The 24,148-nt window shown below is 35.9% G+C and overlaps 1 protein-coding gene across 8 annotated transcripts in view; it reads left to right on the top strand.

Annotated features, from left to right (window-relative positions):
• Bre1 (E3 ubiquitin-protein ligase Bre1) overlaps window positions 1-24,148 on the top strand; it is a 385,362-nt gene that overhangs the window by 336,137 nt on the left and 25,077 nt on the right. For all 8 annotated transcript variants that reach the window (XM_090413492.1, XM_090413495.1, XM_090413499.1 and 5 more), the window contains one exon: window positions 15,665-15,842. In XM_090413492.1, coding sequence (XP_090269618.1) covers window positions 15,665-15,842 — 178 coding nt within the window. The remainder of the gene's footprint in view (window positions 1-15,664; window positions 15,843-24,148) is intronic.

Below are 24,148 nucleotides of genomic sequence, written 5' to 3' on the forward strand. Positions count from 1 at the left end.
CAAATAAAGACTAAGTATTGCTTGATATAATGCCCCATCGACACCATATAACTGTAGTGTATTGAATAGCTTCTCTGTTGGCACCTTGTCATGTGCCTTTTCCAGATCGACAAAACTTAAATACAGATCTTTGTTATATTCCCATGATTTCTCAACTATTTTTTCGTAAAGTGATGATCTGATCCTGACAGCCTCTATTTGGCCTGAATCCAGCTTGTTCTTCACCAAGCTTTTCTTTCACAATTCTTCTCAACCATTTCTCAAGTATACTTGCATAAATCTTACCAGGAACACTCAGTAGGGAAATACCTCTGTAATTCTCACATTCAGTTTATTTCCCTTTTTATATATGGGTACTATGAGAGCTCTACTCCAATCATCAGGAATTTGTCCCTCTGTCCAGGTCTTCTGAACATGCAGTGCAGCCACTGTAAGACTTTTATACCACCATACTTCAGCATTTCTGGTCGAATATCATCTACTCCTGCTGCCTTTCCACATTTCAAGCCTTTGATGGCTTTTTCTACTTCAAGTATGGATAAGTATTCCTGGCTGTATGCCTGTTGAGTGTTTTTTACCACAGTGCTATCACTGCTTGTTTCATTTAACAATTTTTCGAAGTAATTACTCAATACTTCAAGGATATCTTTTTCTCCCATTTTCATGTCGCCTATATCATCTCCTTTTACGGCATTCTTTCCTCCATTTCTAAGCTTCTTCAACAACCTCCAGAAAATTTTGCCACCTTCTTGATATTTATTTTCTATATTCTTGCTAAAATCCTCCCGTGACTTTTGTTTAGCTTTCTTACATTTGTCTCTGTATTCTCTAAGAGCACAAGCTGACTTATTTGCCAGGAACTTTTGATATGCTTTCTTCTTTTCCTTCACTGCCTCTTTAACTTCCTGTGTCCACCATTGAGTTCTAATTTTTTTATCCGTGCAGACAAGGATAGAAAAATCAGAACTCCATGGTGGACAAGCTTATGTGATTTTAACAATTATATTTGATTCTGCTTTCATTATCTGAATTAGCTGGAGTATGGCTTTTTATTTTATTTATTTATTTTATTTGTTCTCCCAGAAACTCAGGAATTTCATCTTGCAAAACAAGTAAATTGCCCAGAACACAATTTACAGATAAAATATATTCATCTTATTCTAATAAAAGCTAAAGGTACAAATGCAAAAGACACTTAGCAGGTTGTGGGCCCATAAAGGCCAATGGTGCCACTGATTATTTCTATCTACATATGTATAAAATAAGATGATTCTGTGTTGTAATAATTCAGTCTTATTTGCATAGTTATTAATCTCTTAGAATCATAAACTAATATATGTTAGTTTTGATTCTTGTAAATTTGGTATTAAAAATATAACAATAATAAACAATCAACAAAACTACTTGGTTACCAGCAGAGTCTGTTGTTAGAACTTACTTGCCATTTCAAGATCTCACTTTTAGGTCTTACATATATAAAGGAGAGAAAGAGAGAGAGGGGTATTGACTGCTGATAACCTGAAACCTTCTGGCCACTTTTTTAATGTAATATTCCATGCGTAAACTATCTGATATCAGACAAGCTACACTCTTCAAGGAACAGCATGGGTTTACTAAAGGAAGTCATGTTTTAGCAATTTGATCATATTTTAGACAAATGTTATGGCCAATTTGGGTATAGGAAATGGACACACTATGATACTGTTGGATTTTGCCAAGATATTTGATAGGATACCACATGAAGTGCTTTTGCATAAAGTGGAGACTATGGGTTTGGAATATAAACTCTTGTCTTATCTAAGACATGATGATTGGCAGACAGATGTTAAAAGTAGTATACAGTGGCTCTGAATCTGCAAGATTTAAGGTGACCAGTGGTGTACAAATGCAAATGCCACTCAGGGTTCAGTCCTTGCACCACTGTTGTTCAATCTATACATTAATGACATTAGGAAGGATCTAACAGGAGATACTCAATTGTTTGCTGATAATTCAAAGATAGGTAGGGTAATCATGGATGCCACTGTTATCCAGCACTTACAGAATGATTCGAAGAGGCTGGAAATTTGGCAAATGAAAATAGCTATCAATACAATGTTAAGAATCGTAAAGTTATGCACTTTGGCATGATGAAATTATCAACTGCATATTATATTAACTATAAACTGATGAGGCTAGGAATCTTGGTGTAATGGTGGATAGGAATTTGAAGTTCAAAAGTCACATAGCAAAAATTGCAAATACAACTCAGAGAATAATTGAGATGTTGAAATGAACCTTGACATGTAAAGATAAGGAAGTCATTTTGCCTCTTTACAAGGACTTGATAAGACTGCACCTGGACTATGGTGTGCAGATTTGGTCTCCTATGTAGCAAGGAAATAAAGAAGCTGTGGAATGGGTGCAAAGAAGAATTACAAAGATTGTATCAAAATTATGGAATTTAGTTAATTCCATAGTTGTATTCACATCAAGGTTCTGTAATATCCTATGCACATCTAGCTCATTTACCTCAATTTCCATATAAACCTTTGCCTCTCTTGTTACTACAATATCTCCACCTGGATGATATACTCTTGCAAAGTATTCACTTAGTAATTCTACCATTTTTATCTGCTTCAGTTACCTCCCCTCTCATCACCATTCATTAAAATTATTCTTCCATAATCATTCTTCCTTTTACTTGCAATAATATCGAAATAATTCTTTGGGATTATCTTAGACCTCTGCTGCCAATTTCCTTTCATACTCTGCACTGGTTACCCTTACCACACTGGTTACCCTTCTGGCTTGTGCATTATGCATCTGCTCATGTGCCAGCTGGTCACCTTTCTCCTTGAATTCCTTGCACAATTTTGTAGCTCCTGCTTGATGGTGGTATTCATCCATTTAACTCCCACTGGATTTATTCTCCTGACTCTAGGTATGCAGTCTGCTATTATGTCCCTCAATTTAGCCACCTCCTGGGTTGTTGGGGGAGAGATTCCTCTTATTATGACAATCAAACATAGTTTTTTACCAATTCAAATTGTACAATGATCAGCTGTTCTTCCATTTCTACTGTGAAGTCCCTTAAAAAAATTCTGTGCTGAATTTTAACCTCAGTTCTTTCTCTTAATAAGCATGTGGCACTGATGCTATGCCATTGGGGCTCAAAGGGTTATTCTTGAGTCTGGTGCCTTAGACTGCTTGGCCACCCTGACACTAATATTCCCTAATGCCAAAAGTCTCAACCTGGAATAAGTAATGTAATATTTCATTTGTGATCCAGTGATCTTCTCCATCCTTTACTTGAAATGGTGAAGTATGAAGTCAGATTATGGTGATATCTCTGCGACCTGGTGATTACAAATGTTTGACCTTCAGCATATATTGTGGTAAGGATTTCACTGTCTGACAGTTTCAGATTTGTTGTTTGGCAGAGGCAGGTAAGATCCCATGATACTTGTATTATTACATGCCTGCAGTTATAAATGATTATTGTGAGTAAAGGAAAAGTATTATTGACAGATTGCAATATAGCCTTATTAAGACAAAAGCCTCACATTAAAATAAATATATTTCATTTGAGAACCTGTGATAGTTTATGAATATATTCAGCATGTTACTTCAAATGCACCAAAGTAAATTATGTTCATAGCTCTGTGAGCTGGGGGAGGGGGGGACAGAGCAAACAGTCATGCGTAATATAAAACTGGGTTTTCCTGTACTAATTTTACATTATAAACTACATTCATTATTTCTTGATGAGGAAGTTGTATACTCAGTTTGGTGATACTGGTCAGATAAAACGCAGGAGTTTCAATCAAATGCTTTAAAAAGAAGTGGCTGTATATCAGATTTGGAGGTTCTTGTTCTTACCCTTCCAACACCCTGGAGTTCAACTAGACTCAAAGATTTTGTCTTTCTAGCTGTTACTCACAATTATTATTAAAATAAATTATTATTATAAGAATGATTAAGACAGATGTTTAACCTGCTGTAACTCTGGTTCTATATTGTATATCACTCATTTCATTAATACTATTTAATAAAAGAAGTATTGAATACTTAAACTAGCAAAACTGATCAAAAATGTTCTCCTCCTTAATGGACAAAAGTTGCATAGACCAAGTTTGGAATATAGTTTCATTACCTTGTTGAAATTCTAACAGAATGTTAAGTATAATCAGTCTGAAATGTAATGTAATAAGCAAGGAGATGTTTCCTCTTATGCAGACATCTGCTAGTCATAATTGGTGATTTTTATCTGTTTTTATAGTGTTTTATAATATATTTTTGTTAAGATATTGTAATAATAAATATAGTTTAAAATGACACCAAAAACTCATAAGAAACGTAACACTAAGAAGAGCAGCGAAGTTGAGAACAAGAAGGTTTGCTCCGCTAAGGATGGGTATTGAAAACGAATTAATCTCCAAAATAGCAAAATTGAAGCAGGTTATCAGAGAGACGGACAGGAATTACAGAAAGTCGAGAGTTGTTTGAAGGAACATAAAGAGGAAAAGAAAATTAATCAGCAAAATAAGAAACAACAAAGCAGAATGAGATAAGTCAGTAAGTAATGAAAATCAGGTAATTAATGTTGCTTGTAAAAAGAAGGATCTTATTTGGTATGCCAACTCTATCATAAAACATGCTGTTGATGAGTGGGTTATAACTTCAAGTTTTCCAGGAGCAAAAATTAAAAATATAATGCAAGCAATTCAAAAACAAAAAAGGAAAGTAAATGAGATCATAATTGTAGTAGGTACTAATGACTTAATTAGTGATAAGTTCAGCATGAGAGAGGACATGACAGGATTGTTGGAAGAGGCGAGAGTGAAGAGTAAGAAAGTCAAAATAGTAAGTATATTACCTCGATATAATAAAAATGAATTAAGAAGAAGGGTTATGATAGCAAATGATTTAATGAGTAGGCTTTGTAGAAGGAATAGATACGAGTTTTTGGATGCGTGGAGTGAATTTTGAGAGAAGATTAGATTTGTATAAGAGGAATGGCCTATACCTGAATGCATTTGCTATCAAGGGGCTTAAAAAATTAATAATTGGTTTCAGACCTAACAGAGTCAGGGAAACTAAATTATAATGGGAGTGGTGTTGAGAATATGAGTGCAAAAGCAATGTTATATAATTGTACTAATGAGGGGAATGGGCATTATTATGGAAATAATTTACGGCCTGGTTGGCCGAGCAGTTAGCATATCCACTCTCCAGCCAAAAGGCTGCCAGTTTGAATCCTGCTGTGGGCATGGATGTTTGTGATTGTCTGTGGAAATACTAGTGGTGGCGGCAGGTGGTAGGTGCTGTTAGTGGATTGGATGGAAACAGAGAGATGTAGAGTAGGTGTCCTCCCTCAATGAGTCTTTGGACTTCCTGGAGGTGTTACGTAATAGTAATAATAATTACAAGGAGAGAAAGAATTCCACTTTGTGTTCATCCAACGCATCAAACGTGTGCAAAGATGTCTTCATGTATAAGGCACTAGAGAAGAATAGAGATCTGCAAGTTGTCCAATTATGTCATGCATACCGCAGAAGAACATGCAGGTAGATTATTATGTCTATACACGAATGCTAGGAGTATCAGAAACAAAGGGATAGAGTTTCTTGCCTTGGGCGTTATGTTGCGACCTCAGATTGTAGGCATTAATGAAACCTGGCTATCAGGATCAGACATACTAACTGGTATCGAGTGTAAAGGGTACATCGTATTTAGGAAGGATAGGAGAGGAAGGGCGTGCTGCCAATGATACTGCATGACTTGGATCCAGTTAGTGTTGAGAACTATGATTGTAGTAATAGTAACAGTATTTCGTGTGGCAGTGAGTTTGAAGCCTTGAGGTGGAATTTAACAAGATCAATTACACTGTGGTGTGTTCTTACAGACCTGGTGGAATGGTTACCAATGATGAAGAAATCCATCACCAAATAGAGATGATGGGTGTAAAAACAGTAATCATAATAGGAGACTTTAATTATCCAAATATTGATTGGGTAGCAAAAATCTCACGAGAAGAAAGAAACTGAATTTAATGAGCTGTTACGGGACAACTTCCTCAAGCAGCATATGACAGAACGAACTCGAAATCAATGAGTGTTAGATTTGATCATGGTGACAGTCATCATGCAATCATCATGAATAAACTTAGTCACTTGTGAAGTGACTAAGTCTATTCAGAAAAGGTTGCATGCTGAATTATGAAGCAGGAATTATGACCAACTGAGGAGTATGCTGAGTTCATCATAATGTATCAGTTGCTGGATGGGAAGAATATCAACATTAAATGGGAAGCATTTAAAAATACTTGAATGATGCAATATCAGAATGTGTTTCGAGACAACTTTCGAGAGTTCGAAGAATAAATAGGGTAGAAGTCAAATGGATGTGTAATCTTATTAAGCAAGAGATTTTTAAGAAACAGATGATGTGGAAGGAATACTGTGTGCATAAGGATGATGTCCGTTATGAAAATTATAAGTAACAGGCCAGAAGAGTCACAACTGTTGTAAGGAAAGCTAATTCTGAGTATGAAAATAAACTGGCTCTACAAACTAAAGACAATCCACAAGAATTCTATGGATATGCTGAAAGTAAAAGAAAGAATGAATATGAAAGAATAATTCTTCTGAATTATTCTTTCATATTCATTGAATTCAGATAGTGTTAGGGTTACAGATGCAGAAGAGGTTGTTCCACTAATGAGTGTCCATTTTGCTAAGAGCTATCAACTTGGTGTATGCAACATTGAGTTCACTGCTACCTTTTCACTAAATGAAGAAACTCAGGTGTATGAAGAGGGGGTATTAGAGCTGTTTGCATAAACTGAATAAGAATTCAGCAATAGGGACTGACGGGATATCTTGTAGCACTTGTGCTGAAAGAGTGTTCAGCTGAACTAGCTATTCCTTTGACTAGGCTATATAATTTGAGTCTCAGAACAGGGAAGATTCTGCAGGAATGGAAAGAATGTACAGTAATACCCTGACTTACGTGAATCCGGAGTTATGCAGTTTCTTATATGTACGTATTCCCGTCCTGCTTCACGCCTCACCACTAGTCGTATCTTTCCGGCGCCGGCTGCATTCACCAGTATTGCACATGCTGTGAACAAGCACTGACATGTTTCACACGGTCTCCATTCATACCCGATTTTTATAGTCTACAAACCTTGCGATTGTTTAATGTTATGTTCTTGATAAAAATTTTATCACATAAAAAATAATAATGTCGTCCAAAAGAAGTTGGACGACATTATTACAGCTAGATTCTTCTACAGCTAGCAAGAAAAGAAAAACATTGACTTTGGAAACAAAACTGAACATTATTAAGGATTTTGGGGGCAGAATGAAAATTTGTGAGCTAGCAAAGAAGTTTGATCTACAGGAATCCACAGTAAGAACAATCATAAAAGATAAAGAAACAATTCTCGCTGCTGCGAAAAATGCCCAATCATTGAATTCAAGCATAATTCATAAACGTCATGGGATTATTGGTGAGATGGAAACAATGCTTAAATTATGGTGTGATAATCAAGTGAAAGTAAAAAATTGTCCAGTTGATCAAACGACAATATGTAGCCAAGCTGACTTTTGAGAGGCTAAAAGTAGAAGCTGGAGAAAAAGAAGAAAATTTCGTGCCAGTAATGGTTGGTTCAAAAAATCGCTGCAACTGGCACAGCATCGTGGAGAGGCGGCAAGCACTGATAAAGAGGCTACATCTTCTTTTCCTGAGACACTTAAGGCTATCATCGAGGAAGGTAGCTATAGCAGTCAAACCATATTTAATATAGACAAGACCGGCTTATTCTGGAAAAAGATGCCTAAGAGAACATTCATCGCACGTGAAGAAAAAAACGTTTCCTGGCTTTAAGGCTTCCAAAGACCGGTTGACAGTAATGCTTGGTGGAAATGCAGCTGGTGATTGCAAGTTAAAACCTCTCTTAATTTATCGCTCCGAAAATCCAAGAACTCTAAAAAAAAATCTAAAGCTGGCTTGACAGTGATTTGGAAGTCAAATTCTGAAGCTTGGGTGACAGCTTCTATTTTTGAAGACTGGTTTGATCATCACTTCATACCTGAAGTTGAACATTACTGCCAGTTTAAAAAAATTCCGTTTAAAGTTATGCTCATTATTGATAATGCACCTGGTCACTCTCCTGCAACTTTAATTGATTTTGATATATGTGTAAAAGTTGTTTTTTTGCCTCCAAATACAACCAGCTTACTTCAACTAATGAACCAAGGAGTTATCAAAACATTCAAAACGTACTACACGTGCCGTTCGTTTGCAAGTATGAATGAAGCTATGGGGCAAAATGAGCAATTGTCTGTTAAAGAATTTTGGAAACAGTTTAATGTTTTAGATGCCGTAAGGATTATCGGGGATTCTTGGGGTGAAATTTCCCAAAAAAACCTTGAATGGTCTGGAAAAAACTTTGTCCATCCTTTTTTAAATGCGAAAAGGAATTGTTGCCAGAAACTGATCAAGTTGCTGAGGCAATAGAAGAAGTTGTCAACCTTGCCAGGCAATTAGATTCAGGTCTACAGTGAAGATGTCAGCGAGCTGTTAGACTTGCATAACAAGGAGCTTACAATCGGCAAGCTCATAGAGATGTGTGAGTAAAGCGCTACTGAAGAGACCGAAACCTCAGATCCAGTTCTACCAGAAAAGCACATGACAATTGCAAAATTAACATGTCTCAGCTTAATTAAGAAAGGTTTACAGATTTTGGAGGACATAGATTCTAACGAGGAACGAATTGTAGCCACAAGGCGAGGAATAAAAAATGAACTAAAATTGATGCTCCTGTAATTTGTTTTCATTGTGAAAAATTCTGGATAATGCTGATAGAAATGTTTTTAACATCAAAAGTAACTAGGAACTTGAAAGAATACATCTTTCAGGCATGAGAGTGTTTGTGTGAGTAGATTCTTTCTTTCTAAAGAGAAAGACTTATATGTGCAGTGGGGGGGGGGGGGCAGATTTGATGTGTGTGTAACAAAGACTAAACTGAAATGAAAGATTACACTTATGATAGCACAGCAATAAAACATTTAATCTCAATTTAATTTAGCACAGTAATTACGGTATTACAGTTACTGAAGAATAACCTGTTGCACAGTGAATTCACCCATGTAAAAGAGGACCTGGTTCAACATGGCCACTGTTCTCGTGGACCAGAAATTGTATCCTGTACACAGCATTCTCAATAGCAGAATGTAACATGTCTGAAACTCTAACATGTTTTGGCAGCCTGAAAGGATGTTGTTCTTTAAGACTGTCAAGTTCGAGACACCACCACAATAAACATTGGCTTTCAGGTAATCTCACAACCAAAAATTGCATAGAGTAATATTAGCGAAGTAAGGTGGCCATACAACTGGAAAGAAGTGACTAATCACTCTTTCTTGTGTGAAGTGATGCCATAGAAGCTGCTGCACTGGTCATGCAATGTGGAGAGGTGCTCTATCTTGCATAAAAATGGTCTCGTTCAGACATAGTTGTTGCTGAAGTTGCAGAATGACAAACTGTTCAGCATATTGTGATATTTCCATGTGGTAATGGAACAAGCTTACTGGTCCTGTTGGCGTGATGTCCTGAAAAGAGAATGGCCCTATTATAAAATCTGCTGTGAGGCCACACCAAATGGTAATTTTTGGTGAATGTAATGGGAGTTCCTGGAGCACATGGTGTGAGTTGGAAGTCCAAATTCGACAATTTTTGGATGTTTACAGTCCTGTTCAGATAAAAATGTGCCTCATCTCCCCACAGAATTTTCCAAGACCAAGCATTAGTTGACTTCCAATCTGCCCAGAAACGTCAGAGCAAATGCTAGTCACTTATCATAATTGTGTAGCAGCTGCTGTACATAGCATATCTTGTATGGATAAAATGTAATAATTTTGTGCAAGACTTTCCATAACATGGAATAAGGCACATCAAATTGTCATGCTGCTACATGGGTGCAGCAACCAGCAACATTTTTGTGCGATCCATCAATAATTGCAGTGGTAACATCTTCAGTTATTCGTGGAGGCACTGGTTTCCCTCCTCTGCCAGGTTGAACTTCCAAAGATCCTGTTTCTTCAAACTTCTGAATCATCAATCTAACTGCATTAACTGATAGAGGATCTGTATCCAAGTTCTGGTGTGGTCTAAACTCACAAAGAGCGGCTGATGAATTGCAGTTGTAAAATAACTGTTTGTGAAGTTTACCTTTTACTTTATAGCTCTTTGCCAGCAAATCAGGTATTCAACTTTATTTTATAGAAATTTTTGGCTTCCTGAGCTACAACAGTGCCATATCCCTCCATCAGCAACTTTTTGAACTAAAATTTTTTTTGCAGAATCCTTCTTCCATGTCTTGATTAGTCTCCCTATGAAATTTGGTGACATTCCGGTTGTTAGATCGAGCTACATAAGGCTCTGAATAAGGGAAGTTTAATTATAGCCAACCTGTAAAATAAACACAACATACACTACTTAAATGACAATGAACCTTGCTCAAAAATTAATGTAATCACCATTTATCAGTGTGTTTTGATGAAGGTTGCACTGATAAGATATTTATTTTGAACTTTTGGTTATCATCTGAGAGCAGGAGAAAGAATCCTTATGAGAGTAAAAATCCCTCTATTCAGTACTATGGAATATCACATTAGAAAGTTGTATTTTCCACTAGTGAATACTCAGTCGTGTGTAAGCTCTCAGTCAATTTCATATCAAATGCTGTTTTGCTGTAATAAAATATTGAATATTTATTACCCTTTTCTTTAATAATTATGCAAAAGAAAATTGCTACAACATAAACCAAAAACAGTCCTGAGTTTCATAAACTCTGCCCAACTCTTCTTCTCACTTTCATTCAATTTTTGCTATAGAAGTACCATTCAGTAGAGCTTTGATCATCAAGAGACATCCTGTAATAGCTCTTTCAAAATGTGAAATATCAATAGCATGCTAACAAAAAATGTATCTTTGATCATATGCCTATGATGCGGTACACTAATTTTCAGTCTTAGGTTCAAGACACTCATTATTCAATGGTTCTGACTTTTTTTTTTTTTTCTTAGTTCAGTACAGTTCAGTGGGGATTTAAAAAAATAATCCTTTGCCTGCCCATAGTTCTCATATACTATAGGTTTATGATACCTTTCATTGGTAAAGTGACATATACACTGCTTGGAAAGAAGTCAATGGACACCATAGTGTGAGGAACAAACAGCCACGGTGCCCAACTTAATAAGATGTAGAACCGCCTTTTTCACTGCAATGACTGCAGCAATTCTACAGGGCATACTTTCCACAAACATATGATAGCAATCACTGGGAATTTTGGACCATTATTCTTCTAGATCTAGACATGTAATGAGGTCCTGGATTGTTGCAGGGGTGGGTGTCCCTTGAACTTGCCTGACACTCCAGTTTATCCCACAGATATTCAATAGGGTTGAGATCAGGGTTTTGTGGAGACAAGTCAAATGTGGTGACATTCATGTCCGCAAACTATGCAGTTACAGCATTAGCCTTATGACATGGTGCATTGTCTTGCTGAAAGAGACAATGGTCAGTTCCGTAGAAATGTCACAAAGTAGGAAGCACTTGCATTGTCCAGAATGTTCAGATACCTCTTGGAGTTCAATGATCGTGACACCACAAACAGAGGTCTAAGGCCAAACCAGGAAAAACAGGACCATACCATCACATCCCCATCTCCGAATTTCATAATTGGGGTTACGCACTCTGGTAAGAGACGTTCACCAGGCATCCACCACACCCATCCATCTCCTCAGTAGAGGGCATATGATTTGTCACTCCATAACACAGCTTTCCAAGCTTCCATGTCCCACTGTGCATGCTCTTTGCACCACTGAAGTCAACACTGCATGTTGGTTTGAGTAATGCAGGACTTGCGTATGACAGTCCTACCGTGGAAATCCATGTTGTGAGCATCGATTCAGAATGTTTTTTGCAGATTCTTGTTCCAATTGATGCTGGGAACTCTGCACTCAGCATATCAGCCAACAAATAGCACTTTTTATATAGCGTCCTACAGTCTTATATAAAAAGTGCTATTTGTTGGCTTGTCTGCCATAATGGTTTGTCTGCCATTCGGTGAATGTGATGGGTCATGGTTGTAGTTTACTTGTAGTTGACTCCATGTGCTTCCATCTCACTATGGTATCACTGATTGCTGGCCTGGGTTGGCCCCATTTTGTCAACAATTTGCCGAAAAGATAGCCCTGCAACATGGCATCCTATCACAATGCCTCTTTCAAACTCCTTCAGTTCCCTTCTCGCAGCTATTTCATCTGGTCACAGTTGCACTAACTTGGAAGCATCATATATCTCCAATTTATACCAGCTATAAACACGGAACTTGTTACATGGCACAATACACCTTGTCCATGGGGTTTGTCTGTTTACTTCTTTCCAAGTAGTGTGTGTGTGTATCGGGCGAATATTCTGGGTGTGCAGTGCTCATCCACGAAATATCAGTATCACTCATATTATATTTTTGCATTTATTCCCATTAAAGACTCCCCTAATTGTTTGCAGACTTTGCACGATTCCTAAAATTGAACACAATATATTCTACTAATGCTTCGTTGTCCTCTTCACGGGGGTAATAAAGTATTAGTGCTTCATGAAGAAGGCACTTTTCGCCGCGTAAACATTGTGTCACATTCACGTTAATAGCCCGGGTGTGCTTTCAAAATGCATGCACCTTTGTACTCTTTAAAAAGATGTAAAGAGGGCACAGGTCAAATTCTTAGCTTTCTAATAATTTTAAACCACTGAGAAGGTGGGGCTTGGCGAGCTAAAATTTTGAGCTCACCTAGCAGCTGTGATTGGTTATTGTGTCAACCAATCCAGTTGAATGTTGCCACTGGTCATGAGTTGAGCGATTACTATATCCGATGGTTTTATTACAAACAGCTCTTACATGTTTTCTTGAACTGAAAATTTGAAAGTGGATGTTAGGAGAAAAAAACTAAATGTTTCTGTTGCTATGTAGTATAGCATCTGTTGAGGTTTCAAAGTTTTTTAACAGTATAGAGACATTTTTATTCTAGTCTTCGGAAACAACAGACAGTAAAAAATATCTATTCCTGAATAAAAATGAATATTCTGTGTATTATAAGACGTTGTTGATCTTCAACAAAATACCAGCATATGTGAGATTGATAAGACAGAAGAACCCCGATACTAAAAAAAAAAAAATTTTTTTAAATTATCAAATTTTAATTTTATCAAATAATTGATAAAATAATTTATCAATTATTTGATAAAATAATTTATCAATTATTTTATCAAATAATTGATAAATTATTTTATCAATTATTTGATAAAATAATTGATATTTTATCAAAAATTGATATTTTTGATAAAATATCAATTTTATCAAAAAAAATTTTTGATAAAATTGATATTTTATCAAAATAAATTGATAAAATATCAATTTATTTTAAAATGATGTTTAAATAAATTTAAACATCATTTTAGTTTATTTTTTATAAATAAAAAATAAACTAAAATGATGAATGTAGGATTCTTGAAAGTATGGATAATTCTGATTATGGTCAGATGTTATGTATACTGAGTCTCAGTAAACAAAAGAAATTTCTTGGAAAACGTAGCGAAATATACATAACATGGGCAACAAATTTTACGAGATGATTTGCTGCTCCATCAAACGATATTTATTCCTGCCATTCTCTGTCTCCTCGTAAGTTTTTTTTTTTAATTATGTCATCATAAATTCACTTATTCATGTCTAGACTTTATAGGCTTGCTATTTGCTCTACCCAGCAACTTGTAGGACACACATATCACAAATGTTAATTATTAGTAATTCGTTTACCATTAATGAAAGTATTTCTACTCACACTTATTCTTTCTTTTCATTTCCTATTCTAACCTGTCTTATAAATGATGGTTCACATATTTTCATCTTTGAGTATTTCAGATATACCAACCAACTATAGCATTCTCCTTCGTTGTTGTTTTCTAATAAATCTTAAAACAGATTGTTCACCCCACGCTATGCAGAAGTATTCGAAGTTATCCTGCAATTAATTGCATTGGACCAATTAAGATGAGTGCTGATGTGCTATGCACTCTCAAAACTTTCATGCATCTATAAAAATGCAATGATACGGTCATGGGCATCTGCAGAGGGAGGAGAGCAAACGGGGAACTCCCCCAGGCTCGAGTAAAAAAATTCCACAATTATAATCGTAAAAGTGATTGAAATATGTAACCTTATGTCTTATAACCTTATATGTAAGCTTTGTCTGTCTTAAAATTTTATTATGAGTTGGCCTGTTTCAGCCCATGGCGGTGTAGCCATAGAATACGTGTTTTATTGCAGAAATAAAACACCTGTTCCTGTTTTTGGTTCATCTTTTTCTGATTTGTGAACAGCGAGACCAGTTCCTTTGCCCTCTGTGTCTAGTGAGTCACTGAGTGAAGTGTGAATTGTAAATTTATAGTGAAACAAATTTAAACAGAAAAATACATTTTTAAAAGGTAAGTGTATGTAAGTAATTTAATATTATTTTACTTGTTAGTTTTATGATTTTTTTTTTTTTGCTTTTAAACTGAAATAATTGAATTTAGGATTTTGGGATTAATTAATTTGTTGATTTTTAATGAAATATCAATTTTATTAAATTTTTCTATTTTTAATTCTGAATACTTTTTTTTTTCCAAAAATTAAAGATCATTAAAATCGATGTAAAATGAAAATAACATACTGTATTTATAGTTTACATCGATAAATAATTACATCAAAAAATGCTAAAAGACATTTATTGATGTAATTATTTGTCTCCAAGCTTCCCCCCCCCCCCCCCCCCCCGGAAAATTTTCTGTGGGCACATGCATATGGTCAAATTGACGTGAAATTTGTAGCGCATGTTGTATAACCCACATGACAGCACACCCAACCGAAATGGGCACATGACACCAGTGATATATACACACACACACACACACACACACTAAGGAGCAACCAACCTATTCCACAGGATTATCGGTTACGGAAGCTTACGTGGTAAAATGTGTAGGCCTGCGTGAAAGCGCAACATACGATACTAATTTATTTGTTAATATTCTATTAGTTTTGGCTGATGCTAGTAATAAATTAGTAATATTATTAAACAAATTACAAGGGCAGGGTCTGGAAATTTCTAATAAACACCTAGAACAGAAATGATATTAAAGCAACTGATATAACCACAAGAAAGAACATATGAGGATATAAGAACATAAGTTGCCTTCATAACTCTGTTACCAGGATCTTCTTTCTTGTGGTTATATCAGTTGCTTTAATGTCATTTTTGTTCTAAGTGTTTATCATAACTTTCCAGTATCCCCTCATAGGTGGTATATGCTGTCAACTGTCACAGATTAAAAAAAAAAAAAAAAACTGGACAACAATGAACAAAGCTCTCATAGTATAATAATTCCTCTCTGGCTGAATGAAAATCTGTTAACATTTGGAGTCATTTTAGTTTTGGTCACTTTCAGATCATTTTGATAACAAATGGTGTCACTATACCTGAATGCTATGACACATTACCATTTCATGATTGTCTGCAGTCATTTCCTTACTTGTATCTATAGTGTTTTTTTCTCCTTCTAAATAATGCTATAGTTTACGCCAGCAAGCAATGGAAATGCATAAAAGGAAAGCTATAGAAAGCACACAATCAGCTGCTGACTTAAAACTCCATTTGGAAAAGTATCTTTCTCAACTAAAGGAAGCACAGACAACTGTAGCAGATAAAACTAGTGCTTTGCAGCAGGAAGCTTTCAAAACAAAACGACTTCAGGTAGGTAGTCTTTTGAACTGATTCTTTTTTCTTCAATAAAATGTAATTTTTGCAAACATTGTATCCAATTTTCTATTTCCTAAGACTAAATAGTGATGAACTACAATGGCAAGCATTTATGCAATTGGGAAAAGAAAAGAAGAAAAAAAAACAGAAGTTCAATATTGAAAAGAATGAAATACTATCCTTATTTACCACTGGAAAATGTTCTTGCATTTAACATTAACTGTATATCAGAATTAACATACAATTCTTGCATCGGACTTGCCTAAGCTTGCACTACTTGAAGAGAACCAATCAGTTTAAACAGCTTTCAGGCTAATGAAATTTTTATCAAATGCACTAATAAAAGGTGACTATATGGATGCCTGGGCAATGCTTGTGTCATTTAAGTAGTGCAAGCTAAGGCACCTCTGATGCCAAGGATTGTATTCTCATAAGCTGTCTCGTCAATCTTTCAAAATGTTCCAGGTTTCCACATATATTTGACTTTTAAATAATGCTGGATCCTTAATATCTACTATTTCTATATAATTACGTCGCTGAAATGAAGCAGTATGGCACTTTCCTTGATAATTACTATTACACATCAACTGATAGTTCACTTATTATTATTTATTATTATACGGGCACCTCCGTGGAGTCCAAAGACTCATTGTGGGAGACCCAATCTATCATACCTCTCCTTGAACCCATTAAAAGACAAAGCACCCACAACTGACTCTGGCAACCCATTCCACTCATTCATGACTCTCCAAGCAAAAAATCTATTCCCCACACCCATACTAACCACACCTTTATTCAACTTCCAGGGATGACCCCTTGTTCTCTTCCCTCTAGTCAAGTGCTGCTAAAACATTTCCAGCACATCAGTCCTATAAAACCCTTTAAGCAACCTAAATGTTTCTATCATATCCTCTCTTTTTCTCCTATCAATCAGCTTCTGCAATCCACACACCTTCAATCTATCCTCATAGGGAACATTCCACAGGTCACTCACCTTTGAATCCTCTCTCTGCTGCTTCCTCATCCCCAAGAAACCCAGAGGGACTTGAGCACAGTAATCCAGATGTGAGAATATTAAGGTCTTATAAAGAGGAATGACAACTTCCTTTTCTCTGCTTGCTATGAAAAATACAACTCTCTGGAATGGAATTCCTTGAGTATTGAATGAAAGTTCTTGCTCTGTTAAGCTTTCTGCTTGGCCTCCAAAAAGAAAAGTAGGTCATGCACTCTAGCAGTTTGTTTGTTGCCTTGCCAAGTTAAGGCTTGGCTCCGTAGTTGTGCATGGCTGAGGTATAGGTTGTTGATCAGGCAGAGTGCAAAGATTCATAAGAGATCCAGTTTCAGAGCTACTGAGGTCACTGATGAGTTTTTGGAATTGGCAATTTGAACAAATTGAATTGCCTAGTCTTTGAAAACAGCAGTAAGCCCATGCACTCTAGTGGTTTGTCTGCCATTTTGCTGAGCAAAGACTTGGCTTGGTGGCAGTACTTCCTTCTGGTTATGCAGGGCTGAAGTTTGGCTTGGTGATTAGATGGCGCACAGATTCATAAGCGATCCAGTTTTGGAGCTACTGAAGAGAGCGATCTTTTAGGTCACTCGTGAGTTTTGTAAATTGGCAAGTTGAAAAAATTGAATTGCCTAGTCTCCAAAGAGAACTAACTAGTTTGAAATGGCTGTCAGGCCAGTAAAACTTTTATCAAATGCATTAATATAAGGGTGAATATATGAACGCCTAGTCAGTGCTCATGTCTTTTAGTAGTGCAAGCTAAGGCAACTCCGATGCCAAGGATTGTATTCTCATAAGCTCTCTGGTCAAAATTTTGAAACCTCTAAAGTTTTCACATATATTTGGCTTTGAAATAAAGTTGGATCCTTAATATTCACTATTTCCACATAATTTAGGTTGCCAAAATAAGGCTGTATGGCTCTTTCTTTGATTATAGACTCAGTTTGAACTACAGCAAACACTCATTACTTAAACTTACTGTAACAACCTAAACAAATTACAGTAGAGAGAGAGAGAGAGTTACATGTATCCAGTTATTTAAATTTAATTACATGATTGTTCCAGAAAAATTCACCATTTTGTAATCTGCATTCTCAAGGCAAATACAGTAATTATTGAATTGGCACTATTACTAGCTTCCTACCAATGAATTTCTTTTAAGCTTATGTATTATTTGTGAGGTCCTCATATTGTTATATGTTACATTTTTGTCTTTTAGGCACTACAAACTGCATTGATCCACCAAGATGTTGCTCTCCCCTCTGGCATTTGACACATGTTAAGTGACCATAGATTAGCTCTTCTCATACATTCTTAAAATGCTAATCATCATATTACATTACTTTGTGATATTTTTAATGTAATTTTGCAACTGGTGCGATCATCTGTTTTGCCTCTTCCCCATCTCCAATTTTTTTTTCAGAACTATCACATCGATGATCTCAAGTCTTTGAATTACTGTTCTATTTTTAACCTACCTCTCAGATCTAATATTGGCTGGACGATTCTGCTTATATAGTACTTGTTTAGTATTTTGACTTTCTTGTCTGTTTCACATAAATTCATTCATCTGACTCCCCACTAAACCAGCATTGCTTATTCTATTATATATTTCCATATTTAATTTGCCAAAATCATTAAAAGCCATTCCTAACTAGCTGAAATATTTTACTTGTTCTATAGATCAAAATAACTCCAATTTTGATTTCTCTTCATAATGCGATCCCATATAGATGAGGGATGTAAGGAGTCACTGTCAGCAACAGAACGGGGAAGGAATAGTAGAACTGTGTACATATATACTAAAGCATAATGAGACAAAAATAAATAAATAAAAGGCATAAATGGACAAGTGGCAACATCAGGCAGATGTCATAACAGTACTATGTCTTCGTTGTTGCCAATCAGATTAGGCTTATTTACTGCATGGACATTATGTTATGATCTAACAATTTTAATCATTCTAACATACTATTTTTATTGCTTGCAAGGATGTAGTGATGTTATTGAAGAAGTGTAAATACATGGACAAAAATAAAGTATTTAAGGAACAATGGAAGAAGAATTTATATGTATTTTAAAGGGGGGGGGGGATATGCCATTATGTCTCTTATGTCAAACTAGGAACCAAGTTCAACATTTATCTGAAATGCCACCATAATATACATCATATCATGCTAACTTTAGTGGAGAATTTCCTACTGGTTCTGATTTAAGGTGAAGTAGAATACATTCTTTGAAACCTAAAGTTGATAGTCATATTAGTGTTTGCTACAGAGCCAGATGTTACAACAAACTGAGACTTATTTTGACTTTCAATGCTTGCTTGCTTTTTTTTTTTAAATGTTTAACATCAAGTATCAAGCAAATTTCTTCTTTCCCCTTTTAAATCTATTATATATATATATATATATATATATATACACCATATATTATCGCGTATATTGCGAAAAATTTATGGTAAAAAATACTACTTAAAGTTGGGGATTCGCATTATATGCAGATCCTAAAAAATATAACATCTTATTAGACTTGCACACACAATATATACTACCTAATGCCTATGCAATCAAATCTACTTGACGCACTCGCATTCGGCAACCGAGCGCGAATCGTATCTGCATAAAGCTACTTACATTACTGGCTTTATGCACAGATACGATGTGCACTCGGTCCCCGAATGATAGGGCACAGTTAGGTATATCGGTTTAACCACAATTCATTTTAAATATTATTTGTTAAACAAACCTAGCCTGAAAATGACCAAACAGAAACGTAAACGTTCATCTTTTGAAGCAGGATTTAAATTGCGTGTCGTGCAGTTTGCAGAAGAACATAACAGTGTTGCTATGAGAGAATTTGGTTCTCGTGGAAAGGCTTAGATGTTGGTTATGCATTTTTTACTAAATAATTTAAGGAAATTACAACGTAAACTAGGATATACATTAAAATAAATTTTAATATACTTCAATGTTTCAGCAGTGTCACGTTGCCATTTTCAAGGAACTTAAGAACAAGACACGTGCACGCAGGAACAACAAACAGTAAGTGAGGAAGCAGGAAGCTATTATTTCTCCTAAAGTCCTGATGGTGCTCCCTAGCGGGAAATGTTGGTATTCTTGGGCGATTGGGCTGAAGGTCTTCTGATGTAGGTTTCCCAAATTTTAGGCATTCTCATGCAGCCAAATTTGTTGAGGTTTGGATTGTTTCTTAGGGCTGAAGCTGATTCCATGAAAATCCTTTCATATTTGTATTTACTACGGTGTATTATCGTGACTTTCTTCCACCGTATTCTATGGCAGGTATCCAGCGCATGGTCAACAAGACCAGAGTGGCTGTATTGGTGAAACTGGATGTAGTCCTTGTGTTCTGAAATTCTGATATTTGCTGTCCTGCTTATTTGGCCAAAGTAGGACAGCTTACAGCTGCAAGGGACCTGGTATACACCAGGTAGGTCTGGGAGGGGTCTTTAGTAGAGCAGATAAGGGATGCCAATTTTTTATATGGTCTGTAACAAGAAGTTAAGTCATGTTTTTTTAGGATTTTTGTAATTTTTTCTGAGGTGCCTCGTATATAGAGTATGGTGATGGATTTAGAGTAATCCTTGTTGTGAGGGGGATTGTGGTTTACTGGTTTCAATATTTTTTTTTTGGGGGGGGGGGGTAGCCATTGGCTGAGAAAGTGTTGCGAATGTGGTTTAGTTCTACCCCCAAAAAAAATATTGAAACCAGTAATCCACCACCATACCCTATATCTGAGGCACCTCGGAAAAAATTACAAAAATCCTAGAAAAACATGACTTAACTTCTTGTTACAGACCAATATAAAAAATTGGCATCCCTTATCTGCTCCACTAAAGACCAACTCCCCCCCCCCCTAGACCTACCTGGTGTATACCAGGTCCCTTGTAGCTGTAAGCTGTCCTACTTTGGCCAAACAGCAAATATCAGAATTGCCGAACACAAGGACTACATCCGACTACATTCACCAATACAGCCACTCTGGTCTTGCTAACCATGCGCTGGATACCTGCCATAGAATACGGTGGAAGAAAGCCACGATAATACACCGTAGTAAATACAAATATGAAAGGCTTTTCATGGAATCAGCTTCAGCCCTAAGAAACAATCCAAACCTCAACAAATTTGGCTGCATGAGACTGCCTAAAATTTGGGAAACCTAAATCAGAAAACCTTCAGCCCAATTGCCCAAGAATATCAATGTTGCCCGCTAGGGGGCACCATCAGGATAATAGGAGAAATAATAGCCTCCTGCTTGTTCCTCACTTACTGTTTGTTGTTCCTGTGTGCACGTGTCTTGTTCTTAAGTTCCTTGAAAATGGCAACGTGACGTTGCCAAAGTATTGAAGTAAATTAAAATTTATTTTAATGTATATCCTAGTTTACGTTGTAATTTCCTTAAATTATTTAGTAAAAAAATAGAGAATTTGGTGTAGCAGAGAGTAATATTAGACTTTGGCATAAGCAAAAAGACAGTCTTGAAAAAATCCCCAAAATGAAACATGCCTGTCGTTGAGATGTAGCATCCTTTCCAGAACTCGAAGAAGAACTAAATGAATGGATTTTTACACTACGACAAGATGGCATTATAGTAACAAGAAATGCAATTCGTTTTCGAGCTCTACAACTCAAAAATGGTAAATTCGAGGAAACACCGGGTATTTCATCTTTTCTTGCTTCGCCTGGGTGGTGCAACAGATTTATGGAACGCAAAGCATTAACATTACAACACCGAACAAAAATTACGCAGATGTTACCAAAGCTGCTTGAAGAAAAAGTGCAGTCCTTTCATAAATTTATCATAAAATTACGGAAGTGTCACGGATATGAACTTTCCCAAATTGGCAATATGGATGAGATGCCCATGTACTTTGATATGTCTGGGAATCGAACAGTAAACTCAGTTGGTGAAAAGGGTGTCTTCGTGAAAAAAACGCATTTTACCGTTGTTCTAGCATGCATGACAGACGGAACCAAATTAAAGCTGACAGTGATATTTAAAAGGAAGAACATTCCAAAGCATATGAAATTTCCACCAGGTGTAATTGTTCGTGCCAATCAGAAAGGTTGGATGGATGAAGAAGGTGTACAATTGTGGCTGGATCAAGTATGGAACATACATCCAGGTAGCTTGTTACATCAACAAAGCATGCTAGTCTGGGATATGTTTCAGGCGCATTTAACGGAGGCAAGCAAAGAGAAAGCACGTGAGCTACGTTCAGACCTAGCAGTCATACCGGGTGGTCTAACTTCCGTTTTGCAGCCGTTTAAAGATCATTTATGTGAAAAATGGAGAGAATGGATGTCATCTGGTTTGGTGAAGATGACAAAGGATGTGAATTTTCAGAAGCCTGAGCTCACCCTAACCACCAGCTGAGTTAAAGAAGCATGGGATTCGATACCATCTGAAATGATTCAACACTCATTTCTTAAATGTGGAATAAGTAATTCAATGGATGGATCTGAAGATCACGTCATATACGAAAGCGAGGATGACGCACAACAAAATGGAAAGCATGAAGACGATGACGACAACTGCTACACTGATGACACAATCCCTACAAATGAATTTATAAATGAAATGTTTGACGACTCAAATGATGAAGAATATAAAGGATTTTGACATTTTGTTTTAAAATAAATATTTCTTTCATTAATTCGTATTGTATTTTGACATTTTGTTTTAAAATAAATTTCTTTCGTTAATTCGTATTGTATTTTGACATTTTGTTTTAAAATAAATATTTCTTTTGTTAATTCGTATTGTATTATTTATAATGTTATGGAACAAGATTAACAGACTGCATTATACGTGGACATGGCATTTTAAGGCTAGTTTTCAAAACAAAATTTCTAGTTCGCATTATATGCGATAATATACGGTTTATATAACTCGGTGATGGGAGACCACATAACAACCGCACAATGATTCACATCCTCAATCATGGGCACTTTCAAAATATATCATGTCATATATATGTGCTTATGCAAAATTTTATTTCTCCATGGTATACTTCTTGCACTCCTCTATTGGAGCTTCATTCCACTAATTAGACTAGATGCTTCCAGTAGTTAAGTGTTTTGTTGCTTTTACACAAGTAATAAACCAACTTCAAGAAAAATGCTGATCTAATCATAAAATCTTGTGTTATGCTTGTCATAGGTAGTATTTACTTACACACCTTGAGGACAGACAAGAGATTAATTTATTATAGTGTCAGAATTAGTTCCTTTTCAGTTTTTACTAGCCAGTGAACTTTTAATTATTATTTTTTTTCCATATTTAATTTGTCAAATTCATTAACACGTTCATTGCCAAGCCGAAAATTGGAATTTCGTGTGGTGGCCAATTTTTTTTCACTTGATAGCAACGTCCATGCGATAACGCGTGATCGACCGATCGGTGAGAACTCGCATCACGTGATATCGCGTGGTTGGCAATGGACGATTTTAAAGCCATGCCTATCTAGCTGAAATATTTTTCTTGTTCTATAGATCAAAATATCTTTAATTTTGATTTCTCTTCGTAATGTGATCCCATATGGATCACATTATGTTCTCCTAAAGGAAATATTGTTACAGTTTGACTCAGAAATCTTGCCATTCTTCAGTTCTCAATGACTCCCTTAAATGCTAGTAAAATGTAAAACAGACCTTTTTAACATGGACTTCACACATTAAATTGCAGTTTGTTATTTAATAAGTAAGCCTTATACTTTTGACAATACCTTGCTGCTTTTTATCATCAGGAATACATTATTTAAGTTAAGGGATATGTCGCCGAATTGAAGCCTTTGGCTCTTCATATAATTAATAAGGAATACATTATATTAAAAAAAAAAACTATAGAACTGTATACAAAGCACTATCTTAGGTGTGCAGGACATGTTTTGTGTTGACATTCATGCATTGTAATTCTTGTAGTAAACTTATACGTTGGTTACACATGACTTTAAATTTTTCAGGAAATGACAATGTACAGTATACTAAAATATTAATTTAAAAATTTTAATCAATGCCCTCCTATATTTCGGCAATGTTACATTGCCATCTTCTGGGAACATAAAACTATGATATGTGCATGCAGGCACTAACAACGAGTCTGTTGTTAGTACCTGCGTGCACATGTCATAGTTTTATGTTCCCAGAAGATGCCAGTGTAACATTGCCGAAATATAGGAAGGTATTGATTATCATCATCTAGCTGACTTTGTGAGACTTGTCAGGAGCATGGGATGAGAGAACCAAGTTTTCCTATTTATGGTTAGTGGATT

The sequence above is a fragment of the Typopeltis vanoorti genome, chromosome 24, assembly GCF_054136105.1.
Source record: "Typopeltis vanoorti isolate ZY-2024b chromosome 24, IOZ_Tvanoo_1.0, whole genome shotgun sequence".
NCBI classification, from domain to species: Eukaryota; Metazoa; Arthropoda; class Arachnida; order Uropygi; family Thelyphonidae; genus Typopeltis; species Typopeltis vanoorti.